Source organism: Clytia hemisphaerica, unplaced genomic scaffold (assembly GCF_902728285.1).
Source record: "Clytia hemisphaerica strain Z4C2 unplaced genomic scaffold, Clytia hemisphaerica genome assembly, whole genome shotgun sequence".
In the NCBI taxonomy this organism is placed as follows: domain Eukaryota; kingdom Metazoa; phylum Cnidaria; class Hydrozoa; order Leptothecata; family Clytiidae; genus Clytia; species Clytia hemisphaerica.
This window is the reverse complement of record NW_027103287.1, coordinates 241498-253777: the sequence shown is the minus strand read 5'-3', so window position 1 is coordinate 253777 and position 12280 is coordinate 241498. Positions and strand designations below refer to the sequence as shown.

At 36.6% G+C, this 12280-nt stretch overlaps 3 protein-coding genes across 5 annotated transcripts in view; all 3 read left to right on the top strand.

Annotated features, from left to right (window-relative positions):
- The window catches only part of LOC136808750 (ubiquitin carboxyl-terminal hydrolase 22-like), a 151219-nt gene that overhangs the window by 123756 nt on the left and 15183 nt on the right, over positions 1-12280 (top strand). The window lies entirely within an intron of this gene.
- Positions 869-4091, top strand: LOC136808712 (uncharacterized). 2 transcript variants are annotated; one of them, XM_067065262.1, is made up of 5 exons: positions 869-1125; positions 1752-1793; positions 2433-2652; positions 3383-3621; positions 3820-4091. In XM_067065262.1, the coding sequence occupies exons 1-5, from the start codon at positions 1044-1046 to the stop codon at positions 3954-3956; spliced, it is 720 nt and encodes a 239-aa protein (XP_066921363.1). In that variant the 5' UTR covers positions 869-1043; the 3' UTR covers positions 3957-4091. The 2 variants fall into 2 exon arrangements, with proteins under 2 accessions (XP_066921363.1, XP_066921358.1); XM_067065257.1 differs by having other exon boundaries at positions 1749-1793.
- LOC136808675 (uncharacterized) lies at positions 5903-10232 on the top strand. The gene is made up of 7 exons (XM_067065224.1): positions 5903-5972; positions 6297-6941; positions 7185-7313; positions 7897-8116; positions 8424-8668; positions 9452-9555; positions 9966-10232. Exons 1-7 carry the CDS (start codon positions 5903-5905, stop codon positions 10053-10055), a joined length of 1503 nt encoding a protein of 500 aa, XP_066921325.1. The 3' UTR covers positions 10056-10232.

Below are 12280 nucleotides of genomic sequence, written 5' to 3'. Positions count from 1 at the left end.
ATCTCATTTGCACGAAAGTGGAGGCTGAAGTCTCCCCAGTCTCCCCGCTTCCGCCGAGCCTGTGGATTAACGCTAGTCTAGCGAGACCAAAAATGAAACCACGCTAAATTGTTGACAGAACCATTTTAAAAACTGTTAGTTAATTAAAAGTCGATGCTATGTAACATAAAACACCCCCTTCTCACAGACCCACTGGAAAAGTTGTCTAAAATATCGTCCCCGGTAAAAAATTATCCTCAAATTGTTTTCCCCACTGAAAATAATCAAATAAACCAATCCTCACTGCAAAATATTTTGCTTTTTTCCCATTCCCACTGAATTTTCTTACTTAACTTAAAAACAAAAGAATTGAAATCCCCAGCCATGAAAAATATGGGAACATCAATCCCCATCGAGTTTCAGTCCGTTATTTTTATCCCCACTAGCTGAAAAATCCTACCGGGTCTGTGAGAAGGGGATGTCATAAACTTGTTCATTTTCCTTACTGTTTTACATATACGAATGTATAATTCCCCGCCAAATTTAACAAAAAGAATATTATGTGAAAAATTACACCATTTTAATAATATATTCACCATTTTAGTGTCTGCAAATTCCCGATTCGCCAGATTTAAATCCCTGTCAAATTTTAAAAAAATTGATCAATCGCCAAATTAAATCCCCGCCAAAAATCCGTATTTTGGCCAATCGCCAAATTAAATCCAAGCCGAAATTAATCCACTTAAGGTAGTTTGTTGTTTACAAATGAGCTAAGTTACTTATTTCTTTGGAAACACAAACAAAATAAACTAAACTTTGTTTTCTTTTGTTCGAATTTTTTTTGCTGCATTTTTCAAAAGAAACATTTATTATCTTGCAATAGTAAACATTTTTTTTAGGAATTTCTTCTAAAATTTGAGTTTTTTAAATTTATGAATTAATTTTTGTAGTAATACTAAATGACTTAAATTGATTGATTTGATAGCTGTATTAACCAGGAGGAAGTTTTTGACTGGGGTTTGAAAAATATGGATTAAATATAGAAAAGAACTTTTCTGGCTGTGATGATGTGTTTGGAAGCAGTTTTTCAATGTTTTGTTTGTGTGTTTTTGATATTGAACTATGGTCTACTGTTAGTAGAGGCTGGTGGGTGTTTTTCCATTGAGTTTCAAGCCCGAAGGGCTAGAGGCGAAACTTTAACCCTTCTCAGACAAGAGTACTTGAAGCCACCTATTTCCCATTCAAAACGTGCATAAAACGCGCCGTAATCATGACGAAGGATTGTATCCATCGGTTCCTTTGTTTTGGAGGACTACATTTTTTGAAATCTAGCGATAGATTTTAGATTCAATCTGGCGTTTGTGTACAAACTACGCGTGGGCGTTCTGAATGAGAAATAAGTGCTTTCATTTCCCATCCAGGAGTCTCACCTCTAGCCATTCGGGCTTGAAACTCAATGCGTTTTTCTAATAAGAATTCGACTCATCATTATTTATATTTTAAAGTATTTAAAATTAAGCCCATGTCATCAAGGGGGCATGGTCCCCATTACTTTTTCCAAATAAGAAGTTATTTCACGACTCATACTTTTAAAAGCTTCATATTTAGTAAGTTGCTAAAGTTCTGGTCCCTACACTTTCCAGATCATGGTGCGGACCTATCTATTCTAATAAAAGATCTTTGTGCTCTAGTGTCTAGTTAAAACATAACTTTGCAACGGCATTGATTCAATTTTTATTATTTGCTTTCCCCTTTGTTTATGATTTCAGCAGAATTTCAATCGTCTAATCTCATTGAAGTTGTGGCAGAAAAAGGTAAAAGACCTGCTTTGTGTTCTTGACATTAGTGGTGGATTTGATAAATTTGAAATACATTCCGTTTAGGGCCTAAATAGTGAAAAATTGAACGAAATATGAGAAAATCTAGTTTTGGTGGGAATTTAATTTGGTGGATGGTGGGGAAAAAAAAGGCGGTAACTTAATTTGGTGGATTCCGTCCCTTAAAGTAATTGACCCAAATCAACCAATCAGTGATATAGAAAGTGATTTAATTGTTGAGCGGACTTTTGGGTTGTTAGAGGTAATTTCTGTGCACCATTATACCGCCGTTTATCTAATACAAAGGTTGCAAAATTAAAGCCTGAAGACAAATCACGCTTTTACCCGTAATTTTTATGTGTTTGTTACATGACCTTTATTACTGATTGATTCGAATTTATTGACACTAATAAAGTTATCAGCTGTAAGTTGTAAAGCAAGTAACATGGGAATAAAATCACGTGAACTTTTTCGAGTAATTACATGTTTTGACTGCATTATTGATATAATTTTGCAATCCGTGTATCTAATGATTTTATATCTCAATAGTAGTTTATCGGATTTGTTTTTACCACACACTGACTGATAAAACCCACCAGTGTACTGATGTTAAAACGGAGCATCTTTTTCCACTAGATGATTGTTTGTACGCTCACAATTTCTTGCGCCGCATCCACCGAGCACCCGCTTTTACATGGGACGAAGATTTAGCTAACAAAGCGAAAAACTGGACGTCATACCTAGCGTCTATAGGAGAGATTAAACATAGCAACCCTCGTTTCCAGTATCGCGAGAATATTCACCATTATTGGGGTGGTAGTGAAGGATACGATATCGTTTCCGCTATCCGAGCTTGGTAAGTAATATCTTCAGAAGTTTATAATTCGGGTGAGATTGGGCTTTTCCAACTGTATACCCCCTGTTGAGGAGGTTCATCCCTCTGTGGCTTGAAATGCTGTAACCCCCTGGAATTCCAGGCAATTTCAGGTTTAAACACCTCTGGAATTCTGAATTTTAGTAGGATTTAAAGCTACCCACATTGAATTCCAGTTATTTTTGACAGCTTTTTGTATCTCCTTATGGAGAATTCCCCCACATATCAAACTAAGTTACCCCCTTTAGAACGGAAATGGACTAGATACATTTCCAAGAAAAGAGATACAATTATTTTTCCTCTGTTTTTATCCAGTTTACCAACTAAGAATAAAACTTTGTTAAAAAGTGTTAAAGTCATGAAATATAAAAAGGTGTGAAGAAAATTGAACTACAAGAGCTGGCTTCAAACAGCTTGAAAATATATTCGCAAAAGATAAGCTACTGGCATCCTCTAATGGATTCGTGGACTTTATATACTCCTCGTATGGTTTTGTAGAAAGTTGCAGTTCAGATTACGCGAACGTAGACCACAATCACACGCTGCGGCTCCGCGTTTCGCTCCTAAACGAAATAAAGCCATTCTATAGGTTAGATTAAATTCTTACGTCACTTCTAACCAATATAATAGCTTCATTTCGTCTCGGAGCAAAACGAAACCGGATACGGTTGAAATCTACAGTATTTCATTTTATTTTTCTCGTTTCCTTAAGGTATGGTACGGTTCGCTTGTATGATTTCAACAACAATAAAATATCCAATCCGATGTCTTTGATGTTCGCTATTATGATGTGGGATGAAACCACGCGCATCGGTTGTGCAATCTCACGGAACCGAAAAGATAACGAAGGTTTTGTGGTTGTGATGTACGCCCCGGGCGTTATGAACCATGGGGCGGATAATTATAAACGACATCTGCACCGCCCGATAAATCTTTCGGATAGAGACTTTAGTAAGTCGATTTTTTAACAAGTATGTTTGAGCCAAGGCTCAAAAGTCGACCCTATGACTCGCCCTATGAGAGACTTTTGGGTGAATTACGACAATGTTTTTACGACACTGTGGGAGCCTATTTTTCCAGTTTTCATTCAGAATTTTCACCATATTACGAGAATTCATGAACCTCTAGTTTTATTCTTTTCCTTTTCAGTTGATTCAAAACAAATACGTCTTCCGACATTTGAACAATTGAAACGCCCTGGTGATGATCCAGATGATCTACATTGGTTGACTGAACCGCTTTATGGTGTGTCCATGAAAAATACAAGCAGGATCACATTGCATTAAAAACATTGACATTTTGGAAATGAATGATTTCAAAATTTGCCACTGTTGTTTACATGTTGTTTTTGTTTATAAGAGCATCCAATTTTTCATCCAGCATTTTTGACCATTTTCCTAATAAATTATGTGTCCACAAAACCTTTAAACTTTCTTAACTTGTTCTTAACATTTTGGCTATCGAAGCCTTATGTTCTTATATAATTTGTTCTTATAAAAATAAGAGTGTATTAGATTACCCTGTTCTCAGCCTACAGTACACTCCTGTGTCACAGACCAGGTGGGACCCCCCCATCCCACTGAAAAATCTTTAGGGATTTCGATAGACATACCTAAATAATAAATACCTCCTTTACCGTGGATGAAAAAGTTCCATCGTGGCTGTGATACAAGGAGTGTCCTAGTTGACACTCCTTTCTATCCCACTGGGACCCCTTCCCACTGGCCAAAATTGGCCAAATATCGTCCCCTGTGGAAAATCATCCTCCAATTTTTGTCCTCACTGAAAAAATCAAATAAACTCACTCCATCACTACAGAATTTTCCTGATTTTCCCCAGTTATAAAGAATATGGGGATATCAATCCCTATCGAGTTTCAGTCCTTTATTTTTGTCTCCACTGGCTGAAAAAATCCTACCGGGTATGTGAGAAGGGGTGTTAGTTGTATGTTAGTTGTGGATACACGTTTTTTTTTTTGTAAGAACATCCAAAACTTTTTTAAGCCTTCAGATGTTCTTAAGTTTTTGAGTATCAAGCCTTAAAATGTTCTTAACATGTTCTTATTTTCACCATATTTTTGTCTATTTTCCTAAGAAATTAAAGTCTGCAAAGCCTTAAAATGGTCTTAACTTGATCTTAGTTTTTAGCCATCGAAGCCTTATGTTAGTATATAATTTGTTCTTATAAAAATACGTGTACACTTTATTACCGTTAAATGTTATATCATTTACATCCACATCCAGCCTTTCATATATACCAGTGTATTTTTCACATATTATGTACAATTTTCACACCATTGTCTGTCAATATGAATAAATTCAATTTTAAAATAGTTTTCTATACCACTTCTGCTACACGTTTTTTTTTTATAAGGAACACGTTTATAAGGAACTCGAGGCTGAAAATGGTTCAAAAAATAAGGAATTGTTAAGGAACTGCTCAGGCTGAGAATAAGTGGATTTGAAAATAATGTACCTTATTGGGACTAATTTGACCAAATTTTGATCTTTCAAGGGGCAAAAAGTTCAAAATTTCCTATGTAGTAAGGAACTCGATAAGGAACTTTGAGACTGAAATTCTCTGTAAAAATAAGGAACTCCAGGCTCAGAGCAAAGTTAAGGTTCCTTATATAAAAAAAAACGTGTAGCTATTCCATTGAGCAGGACCAAGAGCTCTAGAAAATCAGTTTAAGTTTTTCAGAAAAAGGAACGTAATGTTTTTGGACCGAGGATTGAGGAAACGCCCTAGAAAATAAAAATGAAAAATAAATCTTGGATCTTTGGAAAACAATTTATCTGATATTCCGATTGCGGATTGGCGGCCATCCACGCTAAAGCTCTAAAGGATCGAGCCAATTTCAAATCGGAGAGGAATGATAGTCTGCCTCTGATGTGTCGCATCTCCAGTCGGGTTCAACTACCCTTGCTCAAAGGCAACAATATTTTGATTTGACCTGTCAATCCCCAAAAACGAAGGCTGGGCTACCAGACTGTTGCAAAATCCTTGACGCGGTCTCACAAAATTCCATAATGTAAACCTTCCAGATGTTGAAAATTTTCCCAACCTTCAGAGCTTTCACCATCTTGGTGCCAGATAAGAAAACAATGTTCGCATGCTCAAAAAGATGAACAAAGGAAGTGTAATGTGTTTCAAAAGTTGATTTTTTTTGCGGTAGCGGTTTTTCTTACGCAAACCATGAAACCAGGAAAATATCTGATTTGCATTCTCTGAAATGGATAAATTCAAAACAGTTTTGATTATTTTGTTGGTTGTGAATTTCATTGGAAATATCATATCAGTAGGTAAGGTCATTCTAAAAAAAGTAGCAGCTCCTTTTGTTATCTTTGTCAAATAATTTATATTTATCTCTATTTGATTATTTTTGACTCAGCATCAATGTTGTTCTTTGTATGAAGGGAAAAATATATACCTTTTATAAGAACATCCAAAACTTTTAAAGCCTTCAGATGATCTTAAATTTAGACTTTTGAATCTAAAAATATTCTTGAAGTGTTTTTTTTTCACCAATTTGTAAGTATTTTTGTCCCTATTCTAAGAAATTGTGTGTTTTAGTTCTTAACGTGTTCTTACATTTTGTTTTTATACATGTATTTTTCTCCGTTTAGTAAGAGAGCAACAAAGTGAAGAAAAACAATTGGTCTTGAAACCAAACAAACACTCTTCTCTGAATCAAAACATTATTATAACTACAACCTGTTGTCATGGCAATGAAAAGCCGTCAGAAAAGCCGACGACAACATCCACTGAAACAACAAAAACATCACCACACAAAAAACCGTCACCAACGTTTATAGTACCGTCAGAAGAACCGACAATTTCTTCAACGACGATAAATATACCAATGAAATCAACCACGTCATCGAGCACAAAGTTATCTCAATTACTGACAACCAGATCATCTACGACAAACCAACCACCATCAACAACAACAACCTTACCATCATCAAAAACCACAACCATAACAGCGTCAAAAATGACAAAGGTGCCAACATCCTCACCAACAAAGACAACAGCTGCAACATTATCAAAAAACACTCCAGCTACAACATCTCCAACGATTTCTACAACAGCTCGCGAAACATCAAAAACAACAATTCGCCAAATATCAAAAACAACACATGAAACTCACGCAACATTTACAACGACAACAGCTCCATCAGTAAGGTTCATAACACCAACAACGTTGCACGAATTAAAAAAATTGGACCAAGACAAGGACGATGAAGAAGATGACCATCATGAGATTTTAGGTAAGCGTCCGTAGCGCATCCGGCTACGGTGCGCCAGGTTGTGAGTTCAACCCCAAGCGGGGTCATACCAAAGATTTCCAAAATGGTACTTGATACCTTTCTGCTTGATGCAAGGGTAAGTGGAGCAATTCAGGGAGAAAGAATGGCGCCATCCCCTACATTCAGGTAAATAACTATCGAAAGAGGAGCCTTCAGGTCACCTCCAGCTGTGGTTGCAAATTTAGTTACTTGCTACTTACTTAGGTAAAGAGAAAGATGAAGAAGAGGGCGAAGAAGAAAATATTAATCACGTTGAAATCAAACAAAAAGAATTTTCAAAGATCATACACAAAGAAAAATTGAGAGGTTTCAAAAGAATAATGCTAGACGAAGGTACTAGGTTTATTTATACTTTAAAAAGTTCATTCTAAAGAGCAAATTTTCAGACTTTTTACAATCAAAGATGCATTTTCATCAGTTTAGATTGTCGGCAGCTGAAGTAGTCTAGTGATCGAAATTTGCTTTGGTGGTGCAATTTTCAATTTGTCTTTTTTTTTTTTGCTGGGAGAATGTAGTTGTTTATGATGGCCTTTTATTGGGTCAAGCTGGAGTTTTTACAAGGTTTTCGACGATTCGGTTGATGGTTGAATTTTGAGACAAAGGATTTTATTGCTTTTTCTAAAGAACGCGTCATCTCTATTATTTCAAATGACCAATTAGTGAAGTATCTTATAAAAACTCCAGCTCATCCCCTTTTATTCAATCTTTGCTGATTTCTTAATTTATTATTGCCTGATCAAGAGGTGCTTTTAAATTTAGATGTTTCCGTTTTCGTCCATTGAGATTGAGGGATGAAAGTGCTTCTCTCTATGGTCCTGCGTTTCCGATCGACGGGCGCCTCTGAATTTATGGGTACTTCTTGATTGGGCAACATTGCACAAATGTCTTAAACTCCTAACGACCCCTTTCTTTGCAGCCTTCTGTTATTATACGCATAACTACTTGCGAAATTTACATGGCGTACCACCATTGAGATGGGAGTCACGCCTGGCGAAGGGTGCGCGTCAGTGGGCGGCCCATTTGGCACACAACGTACACGAAATGGAACACTCAAGAAATGAAAATTATAGAGAAAATATACATGAGTATGATGGTTCTGATGAAACGTGTGGTGTTCTTGATGCATTGCATAGCTGGTGAGAGTGCTTTTATTCATGAAATGCACCACTGGAGAGTTTTCTGAGAACTTTTAAAATTTTCCACCCAATACGTCACTTGAACAATAGAAAAAGTGACGTATTGAGTGGAACAAAAACAGAAAAGTTGCATAATTTCGTGAATTCATTGCAGTGGTGCATATCATGAATTAAATCCATGTCTTTCATAACACCCCATTTTCATAAAACAGTAAAAAGGTGTGTTTACGTTATGTAAAGTAAAAACACAACCCTAAAAATATATTGTTTTTAGGCCTGATAGGACTTTTCATTCAATTTCCTATAGGTATCAGACGATCAAGCTTTTCGACTACAATAATTTTATTTTCGATCGCGAAAAGAATTACATGTCACTGATGTTCATGCTAATGATATGGGACGACAGTACGCGAATTGGATGTGGAGTAGCAGAAGACAAGGCAGCACAAAAGATTTTTGTTGTCGTGAGATACGCGCCAACATTCTTTGACAAATCACCAGGAAATTTAAGGAACCATATCAAACCACCACTTGACCTTATCTGCGAGAAAAGTAAGGAGTAATATACCTTTTCATAAATTTCGTCACGAACATCTTGCCTCGTATTCAAACAATTACCATGGTGATTATGTCTCTTGAGACTTTAAATGATTTTTTATGAATAGGAAAGAGTTTTAATAAAATCTGCTGGGAGTTGATCACCATGGCAATAATTTCAAAACGAAGCAAGTGATGTTTGTAACGTAATTTATGAAAAGGTCTATTGAAATACAGTGTATCCGGTGGAAAAAGGCGGACAAATGTTTTAGTAAAACCCTTAAACTCATTATCTAAACTGGGCTTAGAATAATTTAAAATAAGATTTTTTAGGACATGCTAGCTTTTCCAATTTTGGTAACTAGGTAAAAATGCTGCAACTACAGAACTGCACCAGTAACATAACGATTTTAAAAGTGAATATGGTAGAGACAATCTCAAACCCTGAGCCATCTACACCACGTTTTTGTTTTGACTGGTGGACGTTGGTACAATCTTTCGTGAGCTAGGGTTCGAGTTTGTGGTAGGGATGTCCAAATTCGAACCCAGGCTCTTGGTTAGATTTTTAGCCATACAGCTTTAGTATACAATCCTATTTTGACACATTTTTCTATTGTCTGTAGGTGGGAAAAAAGTACTGGGGCGGTTTTAGTGGGATAAAGCGGACAAAAGAATGTCTGTGCGGCAATTGTGTAATTGTAATACGGTCGAAAATTTGTATTATGAAGTAAGCTGAAAGGCTAGCGAGCTTTAGTATGATCTGCTGGATCAATTTTTCATTCTTTGTTTCAATTTCAGTTGACAGTTCAAATATAACAATTCCTAGCATAGATGACTTGGCAACACATATTCCACCAAGATATCAAAAAGACATCGGTCAAGTCAAATGCTCCAACCACAAGGTAAAATATCTCATTTTTTGATTAATAAAAAATAACAAGTTTCTTATCATGGAATTTTTGTACACTTTTAGGGATTTGATTTCTTACCCTTTTTAATGAGTATGAACAGTATCGGAAGAAACTAAACCTTCCGTCTATAATGTTTTTGTTTTTTTTAAAGAAATACAATTTTTTTTAAACTGATGTATTGTCAATTACCATTGACTCTGGATAGCGAATTAGTATGGCTTCACTTTTTCTTAACTGGGATGAGATTCGGCTCTAGCCCTTCGGGCTTCAAACTCAATGTCAATATTACCACTTCCCATAAATCACGATTATTTCAAAATGTACTGCAGTCTTGATTTGGCGTCCAAAGCGTCGAATTATCTTTAAATTAAAAAGTTACTTGCACTTCTTTCTAACCATAGAAAGATGCAATTCAACAACATCAACAAGGTGGACCTTCAGATCATCAAAATACAAAGGGAATTGGTGGACCATTAATAACAGTATATTGAAAATTGAGGCTCTGATTTTGAAGGTGTTCTGAATTTTAAGCTGTCAGGAATTGTTACAAAGCTGTGTGGTTTGCATTTGATGGCACCATTGATATTACGTTATATTATACACTCAATTTTCGTGGATTTTTCTTTTTCGTTCTTAAAACATATTGAAGTTACTATAATATAGGTACCCCAGCGGTTTGTGTGAATGTGTGAATGGGCTTTTTCACTTGGGTGAATGCGTGAATTGGAAAGCTTTGCGTGAGCAGAAATTGCGTGAATTGCGAAAAAATATTGCGCAAATTGAAGGTCCGCTGGGGGGTTCATATAAAAAGCATTAAAGAAACTGTGATATAAGACATTTTTATACACCGATTTATTAGCAAAATTGATGCTAGATTGTGTAAATGTTTCCCTAAACTTTTGAATAAGTTAAAGAAAAAGCAAAAAGATTAAATTACAACAAAAGTTATAAACCATTACAACAAAATTACAACAAAATAGTCTTGCGGGCGTAGTGGGCGTTTATAAGTCTCTTTAAAATTCTCTCCCATGCATAAACACCGCCGCACTATTTTGACATTCTTTCTACTCTAGACTGGCATATCAGTCGGGCTTGAACGGTATCACGCAGGAAAAGTGAGCACAGGATTTAGGTAAGCGTAAGAAGAAATTTTCTCGCAGTAAGGATCAGGTATCAGCAGTCTCTCACTTTTGCTCGTTCTCCTACGCAGCTCCCATTCTAACAAACGCCCGCGCCACATTTATGTTTCCACCCTCTGATATGATTAATTAACAGACGTTTGCTGCTAGTCTACATTCTTTGTATAGTAAGAAGGTGTTTTCAATTACAGCAATTCAGCGTTTGAATTAGAATTAATTGCTTCCTCTCAATCCCGGGGCCTCCTTGACTTGATTTCTAAAAAACGGCTCTCACAATCACAATCAGACACTTAAAGTGCAGCCCTTGAGCAGTCAAAAGGTACCCTTACAGTGCATTTTACCGACTGTTTCTGCCTTACAGTGTATTTTGATTTCATATATTATTTTACTGAAGCCACCTAAAAATGAGTCTGAGATGTCAACACAATGTAAAAAACAAATCAGAATGGTGGCGCAAGCCAAAACTATAAAGATACATCAGATTTTTACTCAGGTTTGCAATTCAGCAGTTCTTGAACACACCGCCCTTACAGTGCACCCAGCTAAAAGAAGACCCTTGCAGTGCACTCTATCAAAAGTACACCCTTACAGTGCATTTCGAGAGTCGTGAAAACAACCTACCCAAGGGCGTGGGTCGGACCATTTGAGTGCCCCAGGCCAATGAAGTATAAGCCCGAAGGGCTAGAAGTCAATCTACTTGGTAGGATTTGAAGTCAACAAAATCCTACCAAAGTTGGGCGGCCTTGAGTGGCCCGCCTGGTTTTAACAAAAATGACAGATTGAAACTAAAATTTACCGCTAAATTTCTAAAAATATGTCAATCTTAAACAAAGGAATTTCTAGATTCAATCTGTCGTATAAAATGAGGTGCATTTTTAAGGCTTCACTTTTTCTTGCCTGAGAAAGGTTAGAGATTGAACTCTAGCCCTTCGGGCTTTAAACTCAATGCCCCAGGCTTTTAATAACACAAATATCGAAGATTTCATTGAACGTAAGGTCCAAAGACTGGGCGAGAAAGCTAAACAGGGAGGTGGTGATGCTCACGGTCTACTTGATTTTTCGTCACTATTGATAGGATTAAAAGAGAGAAGTAGCGGAGAAACAATAAAATGAAAATTACAATGCATACTAATACTTCTAGCCAACCAAGCTCCACGCTCGCTATATTGCTTGGGGCCCCCTTGCTTCTTATCTTACTCGGTGTCTATGATATAATAGTCACCTTCGCTGGCATAAAAGACATCGTACTGATCGTAGTAGAAGCAAATACTAACAGACTAAGATCTACAATCAGTGCCATAACATATTGGCACTTTTGGCTAATTTACCAATTTTCGAACATTGAAGTTTGAGCGAGAATATTAATTTCGGGCCTTCAACTTGTACTTGATTTCATCGATCATTTCGATCTGGGATGGATTTATTACGCGCGCAGCGCGTCTCCTTTGGTATAATGTGCGCGCGGTCGACTAAGTTCCTGTATATCGCTCAACCACTTTCAAAATTCAAGGTTCGTGTATGACTACATGACATCAATTTTCGTATCAATTTTTAAATCCTCAGATCACTCCGATCGC

Bases quoted from the DNA above. Each gene is read 5' to 3' on its own strand.
- LOC136808712 (XM_067065257.1), top strand. From the start codon at position 1,044: ATGATGTGTTTGGAAGCAGTTTTTCAATGTTTTGTTTGTGTGTTTTTG. The intron at 1,126-1,748 runs GTGGGTGTTTTT...TTATGATTTCAG, and splicing joins TCTACTGTTAGTAGAGGCTG to CAGAATTTCAATCGTCTAAT. The intron at 1,794-2,432 runs GTAAAAGACCTG...TTTTTCCACTAG, and splicing joins TGAAGTTGTGGCAGAAAAAG to ATGATTGTTTGTACGCTCAC.
- LOC136808675 (XM_067065224.1), top strand. From the start codon at position 5,903: ATGGATAAATTCAAAACAGTTTTGATTATTTTGTTGGTTGTGAATTTC. The intron at 5,973-6,296 runs GTAAGGTCATTC...TTCTCCGTTTAG, and splicing joins TGGAAATATCATATCAGTAG to TAAGAGAGCAACAAAGTGAA. The intron at 6,942-7,184 runs GTAAGCGTCCGT...CTACTTACTTAG, and splicing joins TGACCATCATGAGATTTTAG to GTAAAGAGAAAGATGAAGAA.